We start from the raw sequence: 16,339 nt of genomic DNA on the forward strand, positions 1-16,339 counted from the left end.
GAGAGAAGGGCCTTGTCTCGAAATAGCGGGAGAGCCCAGCTCTTCTTGGAATTAGAGGAACCTTTCAGCTTGGCACATTGTCGGATATGATGTACATGAGCTGCTAGGCTTTGTTTGGTGTCAAATAGCCGGACTTGCAGTGGGTCTAGAAGTGACAGACGGGCTGGACTCGATCAACCAGTTCAGCAAGTTCCTCGGTTACGTAGGAGAAGCGCCAATTAGCAGATAGAAGGCTCATTCTCTCGTTATTTCTGTATACTGTAGGTAGTGAAATCTTCGTGGAAGTTGTAATAATAGAGTTTCTCACTTACAAGCTCCCTATCAAGACATCGGCTTGCCAACATGGACGCCCCAACAGCTGTCCAGCCAGATCCTACGGCACCTACCCAGAAGCTTTCTCTGCTCCATGGCCCATCTGATCCTCCTCTCGTCGATCTAACTCTGGGCGAGCTGCTCGAGCTCCAAACCTACCAATATGGCACCAAAGAGTGCCTCGTTATTCCATGGACAGGCGCACGATGGACATATCACGAACTCAACCAGCAAAGTTCAGCTTTGGCCCAATCTCTGCTCAATATGGGGATTGGCGTCGGTGATCGTGTCGGCATAATGGCTGGCAACTGCGAGCAATATGCTGCAGTTTTCTTTGCCGTCGCCAAGATCGGTGCCATCCTCGTCATCTTGAACAACACTTACACGGCGACCGAAGCAAAGTACGGCCTCACCTTTTCCGATTGCAAGGTCTTTTTTGTGACTCGTACAATTGGCCGGACGGACAACACGGCGCTGCTGCAAGATTTGCACAATGAAGCTTCTCCCATCCAGGTTGTGATCCTGAGGGGGGAGGGCGACAAATACCCAACGTATGATGAGCTCGTCAAGGCCGGTTCTCGACAAAGCCATGAGAAGCTGTATAGAGCTATGAGCAAGGTCCTTCCTCACCAAGTTGTCAATCTGCAGTTTACAAGCGGCACAACGGGTTTACCAAAGGCAGCAATGCTAACCCATCAGTATGTTTCAATCCAATCCTGCTCTCTGCTCTCTTCGTCTCGCCTATGCTAACATTTCATTCTCTGTAGTAATCTGGTCAACAATTCTCGATTCATCGGTGACAGAATGCGCTTGACACATTCGGACGTCCTGTGCTGTCCGCCGCCGCTCTTCCACTGCTTCGGCCTTGTCCTCGGCCTCCTGGCCATCGTCACTCACGGCGGTAAGATTGTCTACCCAGCAGAGGTATTTGACATTCCTTCCACACTCAGGGCCATTTCCGACGAAGAGTGCACTGCTATCCACGGAGTTCCGGCGATGTTTGATTCCTTGTTCCAGGCCGAACCCCCGGCCAACTTCAAGTGCGACAAGCTCCGCACGGGCATCATTGCTGGCGCCCCAGTTCCGCGATATTTGATGGAGCTCCTGGTCAACCGCTTTGGTATGACCGAGTTTACTAGCAGTTATGGTCTCACGGAAGCTTCACCTACATGCTTCAATGCATTCACGGACGACGCGATAACAAGGAGATTGACGACAGTCGGGACACTGATGCCACACGCGCAGGCCAAGATTGTTGATCGCGACGGTAACATTGTGCCGATTGGCACTCGAGGCGAGCTTTGTATGGCTGGATATCAGCTACAGGCTGGATACTGGAACAATTCGGAAAAGACTAATGAGACAATGATTCGCGACGCGGCGGGAGTGCTATGGCTACATACGGGTGATGAGGCCGTGTTTGATGAGGAAGGTTATTGCTCCATCACGGGAAGATTCAAAGACATTATCATCAGAGGTAAGATGAAACTCAAAATGCATTTCACAGCTCTCAATTCTAATACTCGTCGTACAAATAGGTGGCGAGAACATCTATCCCCTGGAAATCGAAGAACGCCTCGTGGCCCATCCTTCCATTTCTCGCGCCATCGTCGTCGGCCTCAAAAATAAGCACTACGGAGAGGTTGTCGGAGCCTTCGTGGAGCTGGGCGACAGCGGCAACAAGTTGACCGACCAGGAAGTCAGAGATTGGGTTCGCAAGACGCTGGGCAACCACAAAGCCCCGGCGCATGTGTTTTGGCTGGGCCAGGATGGCGTGCCTGCGGATGTGCCTCTGACGGGAAGCGGAAAGATTCGCAAGTTCGAGATGGCCAAGCTGGGAGATGAGATTTTGAGTAAGCTGGCGAAGACTTCGAAGCTGTAGAGAAGTTGTATAGAGTACATGTACATAGATGGAGGATATGATTTAAATAGAGAGAGCTTATGTGTTTTTGCTTGATATAATGAAGATATCGAGGTTTCTTATTGTATATATAAATGGACTTTTAGGAGATAACTGGCATCTCAAAACAACCTATGTATTTTATAGAACTACATGAATATTTACTTCCACCAAGGCTTACTCAAACACTCTCCATCATGCAACTACAGCTTCGGAACCAGCCCAATCCTCATACCACCAACTGCCTTCTCATTATCGCCCAACGGACAAAGCTGAAAGAAGCGATCTCTGTGGCAGCGCACAAAGGCACTGCGCTTATGCGGCAAGTCGACAAACTTGTCAAGGCCAAAGCCGTGGATGAGATCGTACATGACGACCGTCGAGTTGCTGTCCTTGGGCTCGCCCACGACATACATGGTTCGAGGATCATCCAGATAGAGGTAATGCATCAAGCTGCTCCACCACGCCGATACTCTGTGCGGGCCGCGGAAACGGACATCGCCGACAAGGGAGTGGCGGCCACGGTCAAAGTCTCCGGCGTCGTAGTAGCTTCCGAGCCGATCCTCCTATGCAATTGAGTCAGTATCTTTCTTCGGGATTGTAATCTAGAGCTTGTGATGGTTTTTGTCTTTCATACCTTGGCCCAGTAAATCTCAAAGTACGCAAAGTAGGCGTCGTCCCACTTGGCCAGAACAGCAACTTGGTGCGGATCAACATGCATCTTTCGTAGATACTCTCGGTGCTGCTCCAAAGTTCCCGTCTCATTCCAACCCTGCGACACACGAGGATCATTCTGCCACTCATGGAAGAGCCTCAAATGCTCAGCATCTTGCCAATCCAGCGACACCATCGAAAACGTCTCTTGCAGATGGGGGATCCATCGACTGTAGATGACAGCGCCAGGAGCCGGCTTGGCAGGGCGAATCGGATGCCACGTTTGCTGGCGTCGGTCAGGATCTTGAGGATCGCCGGCTGAAGTTATCGTCATTGTATGCTGGAGAGGCGTGAGGGGATACGAGTGCAACGGGTTGGACGAGGGCAGGGCCGATGAAGATTCCTCGGGGCACCAAACAGGTCGAGGACCGAAAGGAGATCCAGCGCCCTGCCAGAAAGTTGATCGCAAGGCCACGACAACAATACTATCCGTCGTTGTGGATGGCCCAGGCTGCTCCTGGGGGCGAAGTGGGTGGTCAATGGCGAGCGCAACATCCTTCAGTTGCTGCCCCAAGACAATTGCGTTTGCGCCGGTGAGCTCAAGTCTGAGCGTTTCTGTAGAAGGTCGCGTAGTGAACAATACATAGAGTATCAGCCACGCCTGCGCCAAAGTAGGACGCTCTGTAAGAGTATCCCAGGACACGGTTGCGCATGGCGATCGTCTGGCGCGTGCCCAGGCGCTGTTATTTGAGTGCGGCGGCAGCTCGCTTGATTTGAGATCAATTGGCTCAGTAAAGACGGCGTGGGCAGCGTGAAGCTCTACGGGGGGCTTCTTTCCGGAAGAGGCGTTGGGCTTGATGTTGAGACGATAGTGTTCAACATTGTTGTCTGAGGTTGGCTCGGCCGAGGCTTTCTGGATGGTGTATTCGGTGTGATAAGGATGAGGAAGCTTGATCACGGTTTGATCGGGGGGTATTGATGAAAGAGAAACAGCAGCCATTGCAGCAACAAGAAAGAATAATAGGATAGATTTCAACAAGGCGGCGTGTAAGTCGTCTGCTTGTCTGAAGCTAGACTGAAAGGTGTAGTGACAAATGGGTAGCAAAAGAGAGGAAATTCAATAACAAAATAGAATAAAAACACCTAAATACTACAAGTACAATAGATTTGCCTACTAATACAGCAGCTATAGGTAAAGCTTCACCCGCAAACAACTGGCTGTTTGCCAAGCTGCCTCGGCCGACAGACTTGACACGAAGGGGCTTCATGCCCGCACCTTTCCGCCTCATGGTTACTCGGTACATGCACATAATTTGCCCAGCCCTAGCATGTGTATGCTACGGTACTACCTACATGGAGACAGCTGAAGTCATGAGTAAACCACCTCGGGATTGGAGCTATAGGTGACGCTCGGATGTACTTCTTCTTGCCGTGAGTGATGAAAGGATCGACGGCCGATCACCACGCAGCGAGAATGCACCGACCGGTATGCTTAGCAGTTCTAAGCTCGTACGAGTTGGAGAGAATCCATCCATGACCAGGTCCAGGTGTTGGTGCGAGTACAGGTACAGAGACAAAGTTTGGAAAGAATAGGCCAAAACTCCAACTTGCACTATCCCGGACCTGACCTCACACCCCCTCCCCTGCATCCCAGGCCCCATGTTGGTGCTTGTACAGTACATCCAGTGTCCGTAAGAGGCAGAAAAAGCGACGAGTCAACCAGCTTAGCCCAGCCGAGTCCATCGACCGAAGGATAGGCGATGCAGCCCTGCTGGGTCGGGGCTAGATCAGTGGATCTAATCAATCAGTCTGGGAGATAATCTGCTCAGGCTTCCCACCTGCAGAGTTTTTCTGTCTCCGCCTCTCGCTCGCACGCTCCATATTCGGTTCAGTTCCTTGGCTTTCCCCCAAAATTGTCCTTCTTCTTCTTCTTTTGATTTCGTAATAATTCGGTTATTCTTTCTTTGTGCCTGGATTCTGTTCTGAGTCGTTACTAGCACGAGAGTGGCGCCCGATCCTTGCGCTTTGGGCGGATCAGATAACTTTATTGGGGTTCGTCCGGTTGTCGGAGCGGCTAAAAGCATCCAAGCCCTGGACATACATGATCTGATAATTCGAGTCGTTTCCCTCCTGGGAGATTCTCCACCAACCATTGCGTATTTCTTCTTGCACTAGACTAGGAAGTTGCTGAATACGCAAAGTTGATCATCGTCGGCGGGTTTGCCCTATTCCGTGGAACACAAGAAGTGCCGAGTACCCGTTTCGAGAACATGAACACACCACCGATTAAACGAGGCTCAAGTCTGAAGTTGAGCAGCAGCAACAGCAACAGCAACAGCATATTATTGTCCATTCATATTGCTATTGAAGGTATTGCAGCTTCGGGCCCTTTATGGGACTGACGGGCGAGTGAGAATCATGGCTCCAGAAAAAGAAGAGCCGGTGCTCCATTTGTTGAGACAGGATATGTCACCTGGAATTGCCGTTGGCTCGATCCGTCGTGATAACGATTGAAGGCAACAAAAATCTTTTACGGCACAGAAACGATGGGTCTCTGCTGGTTAGTGCCACAACGAAAGTGATAGCCTGACAGAAAGGATGGAACCCTGCCCCGGCTACGAAATAGTAGCACAGGACCATCATTTACGCGGCAAAATGTGCCGACCAGCCTCTTGTATGTTGTACGTTGGCCGCGCAAAAACTTGGTGGACGAGTAGCTCTTACATGGAAACTTGGTTCAACCGCCACATTCCGGCACATCCATACTAAAAACCACTAAGAAGATGGATGTTGGAACTACGTCCTCGATCCCAGACCAGGATGGAGACCGACGGAGTGCTGGTGGCCGCTTATCCTTCACATACTAGCCTTTTATTGGCCTTTTCATGTTCCCAACGAAGATTGAAATCCGAAAAGTCATGGAAAGAAAGTGGTCCATATCAAAAGTCTATGTACTCCGTATGATTGAAACAATGGATTGATTGGGTAGGTGCAGTGACGACTAGTGCCGCATGCGACTATCCTCGAACCCTGTCTACACCTCTTCGTCATCCATGTCAGCGGCAAAATCTAGAACTCCTCAGTTTTCTTCTTTGGTGACCTCTGGGGCAAATAAGTAGTAGCGTTGGTCCTGCTGATGGCCTCGATGGTCGGGATCATCGACTCTTGATTGAGCTCTGAAGCCGCAACTTACGGATCCAGTAAGTAAAACCCCCTCCTAGTTGTGGTTAACTTTAACCATAAAGACGGCCTTGAAACCGTTCTGCTTGCGATAGTCATGTAAGCTTCCCTTCCAGAAACAGGCGGCTAACATTGTCTCTTCCAAGCCATGTCCGTCGAAACAGCCCCCGAGCGCGACAACGTCGACGGCGGTGAAACTGGAAAAAGCGAGCTGGACATCAATGTCGGCGGCCCTCAAGACTCCGACCAGGATGACGGCCCTGATTCCAAGGCGCAGGCCGGTGTGCAGAACATCGAGGCCGTCACCTCCGTCTGGACCAAAAGCGCGCTCTGGACTGCCTTTGTCATGATCTGGGTGATTTACTTTGTCGACAGCATGCAGCAAGGCACGACCGGAAACCTGACGCCCTGGGTCACGTCCGCCTTCCAGCAACACTCCCTAACGCCGACTGTCAGCGTCATGAGCAGCATCATAGGAGGTGTCTTCAAGTTGACCCTGGCCAAGGTCCTCGACATCTTTGGCCGTCCCCAGGGTTACATTCTCTCCATCGCGTTTACTACACTCGGCTTGATTATGATGGCTGGCTGCAATAACGTTGAGACCTACGCCGCTGCTCAGGTGTTCTATTGGGTTGGCTACAACGGCTTGGACTATTCGCTTTCAGTCTTCCTCGCAGATACAACATCTCTGCGCAATCGGTCAGTTTGGCAATGTGCCCCGTACATCACAAATGTGGAAGAAGGCTAACACAGAGTTGTTTACAGAGGCCTCATCTTCGCCTATAGTAGTTCGCCCTACATCATTACCACATGGCTCTCCGGTCCTATCTCCAGTGCCTTTTTGAACGGACCCGGTTTCCGATGGGGGTTTGGTAGCTTCGCCATCATCACTCCGGTCATCACCCTGCCGCTTTTCTTCCTCTTCATGCACTACAACAAGAAGGCGAAGCAGCTCGGCGTAATCCGCCCGCGAGAAAACAAGGGAACTTTTATCCAATCTTTGATCTACTACGGTCGAGAGTTTGATATCATCGGGCTGCTTATTCTGTCTGGAGGACTGGCTATGTTCCTCCTCCCATTCAACATCTACTCCTACCAATCCGATGGATGGAAATCGTCTCTCATCATCGGCCTCTTGGTTGGAGGATTCGTTGCTCTCATCGTGTTTGCCATTTGGGAACGTTTCTTTGCGGCCGTTACCTTTATTCCTTACTCTCTTCTCACGGACCGCACTGTCATTGGCGCCAATATCCTCGCTTCCTCTGTTTTCGTCAGCTTCTATATCTGGGACAGCTATTTTCTCAGCTTCCTCCAAGTGGTCAACGGGCTTAACGTTACTGAGTCCAGCTATGTTGGCAACATCTATAGCATAGGGTATGAGACGAGAAACCATCTCCTCCATGGGTGACTGTATCGCTAACAAGGCAATAGTTCCTGCTTGTGGGCAATCTTGGTTGGCTTCGTCATTCGCTACACCGGAAAATTCAAGCCCATCTGCCTCTTCTTTGGAGTCCCGGTCACCATTCTTGGCGTTGGCTTGATGATTCACTTCCGTCAGCCCGATGTTAACATAGGTAAGACTACGGCCATCCCCATCATCACATGTCAACTATACCTCTTACTAATAGTTCCCCCCTTACTATCAGGATACATTATCATGTGCCAGATCTTCATTGCCTTTGCTGGTGGTACCATTGTTATCTGCGAACAAACCGCCATCATGGCAGCGACCTCTCACCAATATGTCGCGGTTGTGCTGGCTGTAGAGGCCATGGCTTCGTCTATTGGTGGTGCCATTGGATCTACTGTCGCCGCTGCAGTTTGGCAGGCCGTTTTCCCAAAGAAGTTGGGACAATATCTTCCCGAGTCTGCGCAAGGAAATCTGACAGACATCTACGGAAGTCTGGATGTTCAGCTGTCTTACCCGATGGGATCTCCCGAGCGTATCGCTATTCAGCAGGCATATGGTGATAGCCAGAAAATGATGCTGATTGCTGGCACTGCCGTGCTATCATTGTCTGTTGTTGGCACGGCAATGTGGAGAAACATTGATGTGAGACAGCACAAGCAGGTCAAGGGAACCGTCTTTTAGGCGTTGGTGGCCAAAAAAGAAAAAAGAAAAAATAGGCCATGATGGGATTGTATATCTCACTATATTATGTGTGAATCGTTCTACTCCTATAGTTGCCTGTGGATGATTTCATAGATTACAAATTATTTCAATAGTAAACATAAAAAATATAATTCAATACAGCTTTTAATGAATGTACACTGCAAACTTTAGGTGTCGAGTGCAATACTATAGTGAGCGTTGTTCTCATTCAAACTCCATCTGGATCTCTAAGACCCCTGATACATCAAAATCAGAATTATATTCCATTTTAATTTAATTTGCCATATAAAGAATAGGCTAACAACACATGCTTATCCTTCTATGTCTTTGGACATATAATGCCCAGGGCGGTGCGTGAACACGACATTTATTTAATCTACTCTATTCGTGGATTTCCCATCCAAAGCAATATGCCAGCCTCCTAAACGCCAATAATCTCTCCCATCGACCCATTTATCAATATGTATACTTTCTTTCCGATTAATTACGAAGGGCTCGTCTCCTACGCCTTGGCTTCCGACTTTCGGCCTCCCAGCTGCATCCAATCCCAGCAAACTGCATCATTCATTAGCATCCTGAACATAAAGAGATTGGTCAGGTCATGAATAAAATAACTTACTTCCCCAGCCCAAGTCATCCCTGAAATATGCCTGCATCACCTCAGGACCCGAAATAACGCCCTCATCCGGTCCATACGCAACAGCATTCTTGCCCACCGCCAACCCAATCATGGGCGGAATCTCCGGCAGTTCCTGGAACTTGGGCTGGTGCTGCGCAACCTGCTGCAGTACCAGCTGGTGAATGTTGTTCGCAACGAGGTGTCCACCGTGCATGGCGGCGCCGCAGCGCTTGATGCCGGACCATTTGGCTACGTCGCCGGCGCAGAAATGGGATGTGGCGTTAGGGGTGCTAGGGTCGAAGCTCATACTGAGGAAGAGAGCATAAATGTTAGCGATTTGCTCCGTTAAGGAATCGCAAGGTGAGAACTTACTTGGGCACGATCTTGACGAGACCTTCGGAATCGGTGGCCGACGAAGGGAGATATGAAGCCGTCGAGATGCTCTTGGAGAGAGCCATGACGACCGCGCTAGCAGTCATTTTATGTCCATTCGTAAATTCGACCTCATATCTCGATGAGCCATCAGGGGATTCGACCTTTGTAGAAGAGGCCAAGCGATGGCTCATCAACACGTCGACACCAGTTTCCTTGACCAAGTCCAAAGCCTTGTCCTTGCATTCGTCGGGCAGCGGCTCGGATGACAAGAGCTTGTCTCGTGAGTGCGCCAAAGTCACCTTGAGATGAGGCTTCACATGCTTCAGCTCGGCAGCCATCTCAATGCCAACAGCACCGCCACCGACAATGAGAATGCCATCCTTGGCCCCATCAAGAGCCTTGATTTGCGCCTCAACTTCAAGAAGGTATTGCTTTCGAGTCAAAGACTGGGGCACGACAGGCCACACCCTCCTCAAGCCTGTAGCGGTGACGAAGTAGTCGTATTGGTGAGTGGCGGGCTCTTTTGTGATGCTATCGACAACAGTTGCTGTCTTGGCATCGCAATCAACGCTTGACACTGAGCCCTGGACGAATTGGACGTTGGGGACTTGCAGAGCAGGGAGATCTTGGAACTGGACCCAGGCCTTCTTTGCGTATTCTGACTCTGCCAGAGCCAATGGAGAGCCGATCAAGTGATCTATATCGTATTAGAATCTCCTTGGGTCTTACAGCACCAGGAATGATGCAGACGTATTGGTACAACTTACAGTAGCCATCTCTCTCATCAGCAATAGTGATTTGGAAGTTCACTTTCGGAACACTAGGGTGGTGTGTATACTCCTCACGTGCCATGCGCGGTGACAAGCCATCACCCAGATCAAGCAAGTTGACAGCCGTAGAGAGGCCAGCATAAGAACCACCAGCAATAAAGACCCTAACGACAGGGGCAGTATCCGGAATCGAACCCATAATGGCGTGAGCTGGAATATCAGTGCTTTCGGTAGCAAGACGGAGATGTGATGAGCAATGAAGGCCACGGAGCTGGACAGGGCTCAAGAGATTCCGGTTGCTAGTATTCGGTCGAGTGTTGATCGAGGAAAAGGATGAATTGCTGGAGCAGCAGCTTGTGGTCCGCCAGCGCTTGGCTTGCTGCGACGAAACCGCTTGAGCCGCGATCTGCCGAAACGATGTCCGAGCCGTCAAGACGCCGATACTAGGACTCGATGACTTCAATACAGAAAATGGCACAGAGCAGATCATTGTTGCTTCGTCACTGCCATCGACGCCAAGATGTGTGAAGCGGGACTACTCCGTTCCGTTAGAGCAAAACACCATCTGCAAGTTCGAAAAAAACATCCCATCCAAAGGTCCAAGGGGGGCGTGTGAGCACAAAATGGCTCCCCCCTAGTTATACCCAGGTAGCCCACGCAATTCACCGAGTTACTCCGTCCATGCAGCTCGCAGGGCGTCCCATCTTATCAGATCCGAGGCCGAGGCCGTGAGGCTATGAAAATCCCGGACACCCGGACGGCCGACGCTCCACCCTCGAAGACCGAGCAATTCAGCGCGGCCCCAAGGATAAAGAGGCATTTATTTTTTCGGGGCCCCAGTTCTCTTTACGCAATGCTTTTTTTCTTCTTTGGTTTCCCCCCATGCCAAGTTTCGTTCTTTGATTATCTCTGGGCCGATCCTCGGACGCTTAGTGGAGACGTTTGCGCGGAGAGAAATTATCTGATCCGAACAAGGTCCCGCTTTGGGCCACACAATGTACCGGTACAAGGTGCGAGACAAGGATTCGCTCGAGGAGGGGCGTGTATCTCTGCGGATGGAGGAACATGTGAGTTACGAAACGGTACTTTGTGTCCTTTTCACGAGCCCAAGCGGTGGATATTGTCGGTCTTGTCGTGGAGCATCTCGTCACGTAGCAGCAATAACTGGTGGCTCAGAGAGAAGAAAAAATGATACCCTGCTGGCTCATCAAGGGTCCCTCCAGAGCTGCTGTGAGTTCAGTGTGGACTAGCTCCAGGGAGTAGAGAAGGCATCATGGCAGTGTCCCTTCAGTATTACCCGGATCCATTTCGCGTCTGCTGTCGATCATGCAGACAGAGCTAGAAGATTTGCGGACCTCGCGTGACGGCAACTAGACGCTCAACTGCCGGCAGCTGTGCAGCTACATGTAGTTTTGACGGCGATTCCATCTTGAACATCAGACCATTCCATCTCTTCATGTGCTGAGATAGGCCATGAGAGTGTAGCGGCTTGTAGAATCTCCATCCACAAACCGCTACTCGTCAGTAATGGCCGCTCAGGACGACGCAGCAGTCCCCAATGGCGTGACTGAAGCTGCCGTGGTGCCTCACGGCGGTAATGAAGCCAAGGTAGAATCCAGCTCCAATGCTAAAGGAGAGCAAAACAAGGCCAAAAATGTTAGTTCAGTTTGCCCAATCTTTGTCTGCAGACATGACGATGCTCACCAACATGTGTAGTTCATCTCGGAATTCTTCGTCTACTTCCAGCTTCTCGTCTATGCCAACCCAAAATGGATCGACATTGTCCTCCTCGTCACCGGCACAGTTTCCGCAGCGGCAGCAGGAGTTCCATTCCCTCTCATGGGTATCCTCTTCGGCCAGCTCGTTGACGACCTCAACACCGCCAGCTGCGATGCCCAAACCCCTGACGCAGACGAGGCTTCGCGCATCCAGTCCTCCATCGACAGCAAGGTGCTCGAGCTTACTTACATCGGCATCGCCAGCTTTGCCCTGATATACATCTACATCGTCTGCTGGAGCATCTTCAGCCGTCGACTGGAAGCGCGCATCAGAGACCGCTATTTCCAGGCGCTGCTGCAGCAAGACGCGACCTTTTACGATCAACGTCAGGCCGGTGAGCTGTCATCTCGCCTCAATGCAGACGTACAGGCTGTTCAGTCGGGTACCTCCGAGAAGGTTGGCATCTGCATCGCCTGCACGTCCTTTTTCTTGACGGCGTACATCGTCGCCTTCATCAAGAACTGGAGGCTTGCGGCCATGCTCCTATCCCTTATACCCGCCTTCTTCCTCATGGCCGGTCTTGGGAGTGCATTCACGGCGAAATTTACCAGTGCCATGTCCGACGCGATAGGATCTGCCTCGTCCATTGCTCAAGAGACCTTGTCCAATATCGCAGTTGTCCAGGCTTTTGGTGCCGGGCCACGCCTGGAGGCCAAGTTTTCTTCCCACATGATGACTGCTCAGAAAAAGGGCATCAAGAAAGCATTTGCCGCAGCCGTCCAAGCCGGCACTCTCTACTTCATTGCCTACGCGGCAAATGCCTTGTCTTTTTGGCAAGGCAGCCACCAGATTGTCAAGACAATTGCTGACCCCAGCGGCGTATCGGTGGGAGAGATTTACACCGTGATATTCCTCCTTGTGGACGGTAAGCTCCAAACGATAATAGGGATGATTCAAGTCTTTGCTGACAGCTTAACATAGCATGTGTTGTCTTCGGCTCAATCGCGCCTCTCTTGCCTCTGTTAGGCGGTGCGTCCACTGCATTCCAAAAGCTGCGGCAAGATATCGACACTCCAGCCATCATCAACTCGGGATCCGACGCCGGCCTCAAACTCTCGGATTCTGCCGCCGCCTCGATTTCATTCCGAAACGTCACCTTTGCCTACATCTCTCGGCCAGATCAACCTGTTCTAAAAAACGTCTCCTTTGACTGTCCCGCTGGCAAGTATACCGCCATAGTCGGACTCTCTGGTAGCGGCAAATCTACCGTAGCTGGCTTGACGACGAGGATCTACGACCCTCAAGATGGAGAAGTGTTGCTCGACGGACATGACCTAAAGCAACTGAACGTGAAAAACTTGAGAAGCTTCATCAGCTTGGTTCAACAAGAACCATCGCTCCTGGATCGATCAATCTTGGAAAATATTGCACTGGGACTATTCAACTCGCCATGGGAGAAGTATCAAAAATTCCAATCCATCATCCTAGGGCAGGGGCTTGCTGAAGTGGCAGCAAAGGTCAGAGAGGGACAAGACTTGACTACCGTCGCACAGGCGCATAGTCAGGGCATGGCTGAACTCATTGAAATGGTCCGCAGCTCTGCGTCCCTGGCTGACGCTTCAGGCTTCATTGACAGACTGGAGTACGGATATGGAACCATTGTTGGCACTGCCGGAAAGCTCGTCAGCGGAGGGCAGAGGCAGAGATTGGCATTTGCTCGTGCTCTGATCCGAGACCCCAAGATCCTTCTCCTCGACGAAGCTACAGCATCCCTGGATTCAGCTAGTGAGCGACGCATCCAAGAGGCAGTCGAGTCCATCTCCAAGGGTCGTACCATTATCGCCATCGCGCATCGCTTGTCCACAATCAAGAACGCCGACAACATCATCGTTATGAACAATGGCGAAATCATTGAGCAAGGCACTCATCTGGAGCTCATGGCCCTGGATGGCTCGTATGCCGGAATGGTCCGCCTACAGAATCTGGCGTCCAAAGAACATGACGACACGCCATCTCTGTCGAGCACGTCCAAGGGTGATGCCGACATCATACTCTCAGAGAAGGAAGCTTCTCTAGATGAAGCGATTCCGACGACAAAGGAAGAGCTCTCAGCTTCTACTTCAAATGTGCAGGAATCCGGACAAGAGCCTGTTGCAGCAGAAGACAAGACACTTGATGACAGCCAGTCAGCTTGGACAATCATCAAGAGCCTTGGTCGCATGCTTAGACCGCATCTACTGATGCTCCTCTTGGCCGTCTTCTCCGCCGTCATCGTTGGTGGCACGTTCTCTTCAGCAGGTGTCATCTTTGGCAACACGGTCGAAAAAGTGAGTCCCTGCAACTCGACCCATCAGATTCTATGGGCAGGCAAGTTCTTTGGCGGTCTTTTCTTCATGCTGGCGGTCGTTGAGCTGTTCGCTTACACGGGGAGCTGGTATGGCTTTGGCTACATTGCGGAAAAGCTTCTCTATAAAATACGCGTGCTCACCTTCCGATCGTTGTATGAACAAGAACTCGACTGGCATCAGGCAGAAGGTCGTTCGCCATCCTCGTTGCTCTCCATCATCACAGCAGATGCTGCTGCTGTTGGTGGCTTCAGCGGATCTATCATGGGAACAATGTTCTCCATTGTCGTCAATTTCTTGGTTGCCATCATTCTGTCGCACATTATTGCGTGGAAAATTGCCATTGTGTGCTTGGTCACAGTCCCTATACTCCTAGGTTCGGGCATCATGCAAGTACGGTCCCTTTCGCGCTTTGAGCGCAAGCATGCCGGAGCATTCTCAAATGCGCTCGGCATCACTGTCGAAGCTGTCACATCCTTCAAAACCGTATCCTCGCTTTCAATCGAAGAAGAAATCCTGCACACTTATCGTCGAGCACTCAAGGCTCCGCAACGGGAGATGGCCCTGTCCAGTGCTTATACCAACTTTTGGCTGGCCATCGCCAACAGTATCGGCAACCTCATCTATGCTTTTGCTTACTGGTGGGGTTCGACCAGAATCACAAAAGGAGAGTACAGCCAGGCTCAATTCTTCATCATTCTCATGGCCATGCTCGTGAGTGCCCAGTTGTGGGGCCAGATGTTTACATTGGCCCCTGAGGTCTCGCGGTCCAGAGCAGCAGCATCCAGAATCCTGAGTCTCATCAATCTTGGGTCTTCTAAACGCCTTGATGCCAAGGACACTGAGCCTGAAATTTCATCACGCGGAGAGAAGGATGTTGAAGCCATTCCAGATGCAGTCTCAAGTCGCGTGCTCAACTCAAGTCGTGGTGGCGCCACAATCACTTTCCGTGATGTCTCATTTGCATACCCTGCTCGGCCGCACATCCAGATTCTCAAAGGCATGTCATTTACGATACCGGCCGGCCAATTCTGTGGTCTCGTGGGGCCATCGGGAGCTGGCAAGTCCACCATCATGTCACTTGTTCAAAGAATGTATCGCCCTACTGGTGGAGCCGTCGAAATCGACGGGGTTGACATCTGCGCTCGTGAGGGAGTGGATTTCCGTCATGATATCGCCGTAGTGCCACAGGACTGTGCCCTGTTCGATGGAACCATCAAGTTCAACGTGGGACTCGGTGCCGTGCCAGGTCACGAGGCGTCCGACTCGGAGATTGAAGAAGCCTGCAAGCTAGCCAACATCCACAACACCATCATGTCGCTGCCCAAGGGCTATGAGACAGAATGTGGTCCCAACGGATCTCGATTATCTGGGGGCCAGCGCCAAAGATTGGCCATTGCGAGAGCACTAGTGCGAAAGCCGCGGCTGCTGCTGCTCGACGAAAGTACCAGTGCCCTTGACGCAGAGAGCGAAAGGGCGCTGCAAGAAGGCCTAGAGCAGGCAGCCAGAGGCATCACCGTGATTGCCATCACTCACCGGCTACACACAGTCCGCAAGGCTGACGTGATCTTCGTGGTCGAAGGCGGCCAAGTGGTCGATAGAGGACGTCACGAGGAGCTTGTGGAGAGGAGCGAATCGTATAGGATCAACGCCCTGCAGCAGATGTTAGGATAGATTAGTATGTATGTACATAAGGTAGCAATGTGAAGCTGCATCTCAGCTTAGGTAGTGTCAAGTATAGAGGGAGAGGTAAACAGTTTGGACGTTTTGGGCAAAGGAACCTATAGATACCAGCCAATAGCCAGAGTCAATTGCAACACGTGGGGGATCGAGACGATGTGAGCGGCTATCCAGGGGAAATATATAGTTGAGGCACCAGCATCTTGAGAATCGGAAATCGTTATGATGACTCGACCAAAGAGGTCTCGAGAGCAAGTCATCTGCCATCCATCTGCCCGCCCCTCCCATCCATCATTCTTCACCAGACGAGATGGAGGGATCGCTCCCACCGTTGCAGCGGCTTGTTATAGCGTGCATGGGCCACTAGCAGACGCTGTGGCTAGGCCCCCAAGCCCCCAAACCCCCCCTGTCCCTTAGCGAGCAGTGACCTCTTTAGCGCAGGGCTGTCAGCTGCAGGTCACATGTCTTCGTCCTCCCGGCCTCGCAAACGCTGCTCCCGCCCCTGAGCTAGTCACAGCTCGTGGATTTCCTCGTCGATAAGGTAATGGCCGCACTTTTTTCTGGAGACCGGTAGCGCCGCCCATCGCGCGTTGGGATTTGGGATTAGGTCCAGGATTGACTCGAACGGAGCCCAGGACTAAGGCGTCGCAAAGGTGTTCGATTGGCATACGA

The 16,339-nt window shown here is 51.4% G+C and overlaps 7 protein-coding genes across 7 annotated transcripts; 4 read left to right on the forward strand and 3 right to left on the reverse strand.

Annotated features, from left to right (window-relative positions):
* Positions 1-342: 342 nt before the first annotated feature.
* On the forward strand, positions 343-2,194 carry M431DRAFT_95872 (hypothetical protein; the record flags this gene model as incomplete). The annotated part of the gene is made up of 3 exons (XM_024924750.1): positions 343-1,010; positions 1,080-1,789; positions 1,851-2,194. 3 exons carry the CDS (start codon positions 343-345, stop codon positions 2,192-2,194), a joined length of 1,722 nt encoding a protein of 573 aa, XP_024769697.1.
* Positions 2,195-2,415: 221 nt separating this feature from the next.
* On the reverse strand, positions 2,416-3,866 carry M431DRAFT_95798 (hypothetical protein; the record flags this gene model as incomplete). The annotated part of the gene is made up of 2 exons (XM_024924742.1): positions 2,416-2,778; positions 2,850-3,866. The coding sequence occupies 2 exons, from the start codon at positions 3,864-3,866 to the stop codon at positions 2,416-2,418; spliced, it is 1,380 nt and encodes a 459-aa protein (XP_024769698.1).
* Positions 3,867-4,213: 347 nt separating this feature from the next.
* Positions 4,214-5,177, reverse strand: M431DRAFT_259007 (hypothetical protein). The gene is made up of 2 exons (XM_024913847.1): positions 4,705-5,177; positions 4,214-4,634 (listed from the first exon to the last, which is right to left on the reverse strand). Exons 1-2 carry the CDS (start codon positions 5,017-5,019, stop codon positions 4,479-4,481), a joined length of 471 nt encoding a protein of 156 aa, XP_024769699.1. The 5' UTR covers positions 5,020-5,177; the 3' UTR covers positions 4,214-4,478.
* A 1,017-nt stretch (positions 5,178-6,194) lies between these two features.
* On the forward strand, positions 6,195-8,138 carry M431DRAFT_499479 (hypothetical protein; the record flags this gene model as incomplete). Its single annotated transcript, XM_024917803.1, has 4 exons — positions 6,195-6,745; positions 6,812-7,420; positions 7,478-7,620; positions 7,693-8,138. 4 exons carry the CDS (start codon positions 6,195-6,197, stop codon positions 8,136-8,138), a joined length of 1,749 nt encoding a protein of 582 aa, XP_024769700.1.
* Positions 8,139-8,661: 523 nt separating this feature from the next.
* On the reverse strand, positions 8,662-10,122 carry M431DRAFT_9326 (hypothetical protein; the record flags this gene model as incomplete). The annotated part of the gene is made up of 4 exons (XM_024924455.1): positions 8,662-8,714; positions 8,779-9,086; positions 9,151-9,850; positions 9,921-10,122. 4 exons carry the CDS (start codon positions 10,120-10,122, stop codon positions 8,662-8,664), a joined length of 1,263 nt encoding a protein of 420 aa, XP_024769701.1.
* Positions 10,123-10,536: 414 nt separating this feature from the next.
* On the forward strand, positions 10,537-11,411 carry M431DRAFT_259038 (hypothetical protein). The gene has a single exon (XM_024913848.1). The coding sequence runs from the start codon at positions 10,660-10,662 to the stop codon at positions 11,113-11,115; it is 456 nt and encodes a 151-aa protein (XP_024769702.1). The 5' UTR covers positions 10,537-10,659; the 3' UTR covers positions 11,116-11,411.
* Positions 11,412-11,450: 39 nt separating this feature from the next.
* M431DRAFT_95879 (hypothetical protein) lies at positions 11,451-15,661 on the forward strand (the record flags this gene model as incomplete). Its single annotated transcript, XM_024924751.1, has 3 exons — positions 11,451-11,579; positions 11,640-12,567; positions 12,624-15,661. 3 exons carry the CDS (start codon positions 11,451-11,453, stop codon positions 15,659-15,661), a joined length of 4,095 nt encoding a protein of 1,364 aa, XP_024769703.1.
* Between the last annotated feature and the right edge of the window lie 678 nt (positions 15,662-16,339).

This window comes from Trichoderma harzianum (genome assembly GCF_003025095.1).
Source record: "Trichoderma harzianum CBS 226.95 unplaced genomic scaffold M431scaffold_15, whole genome shotgun sequence".
Lineage (NCBI taxonomy): Eukaryota > Fungi > Ascomycota > Sordariomycetes > Hypocreales > Hypocreaceae > Trichoderma > Trichoderma harzianum.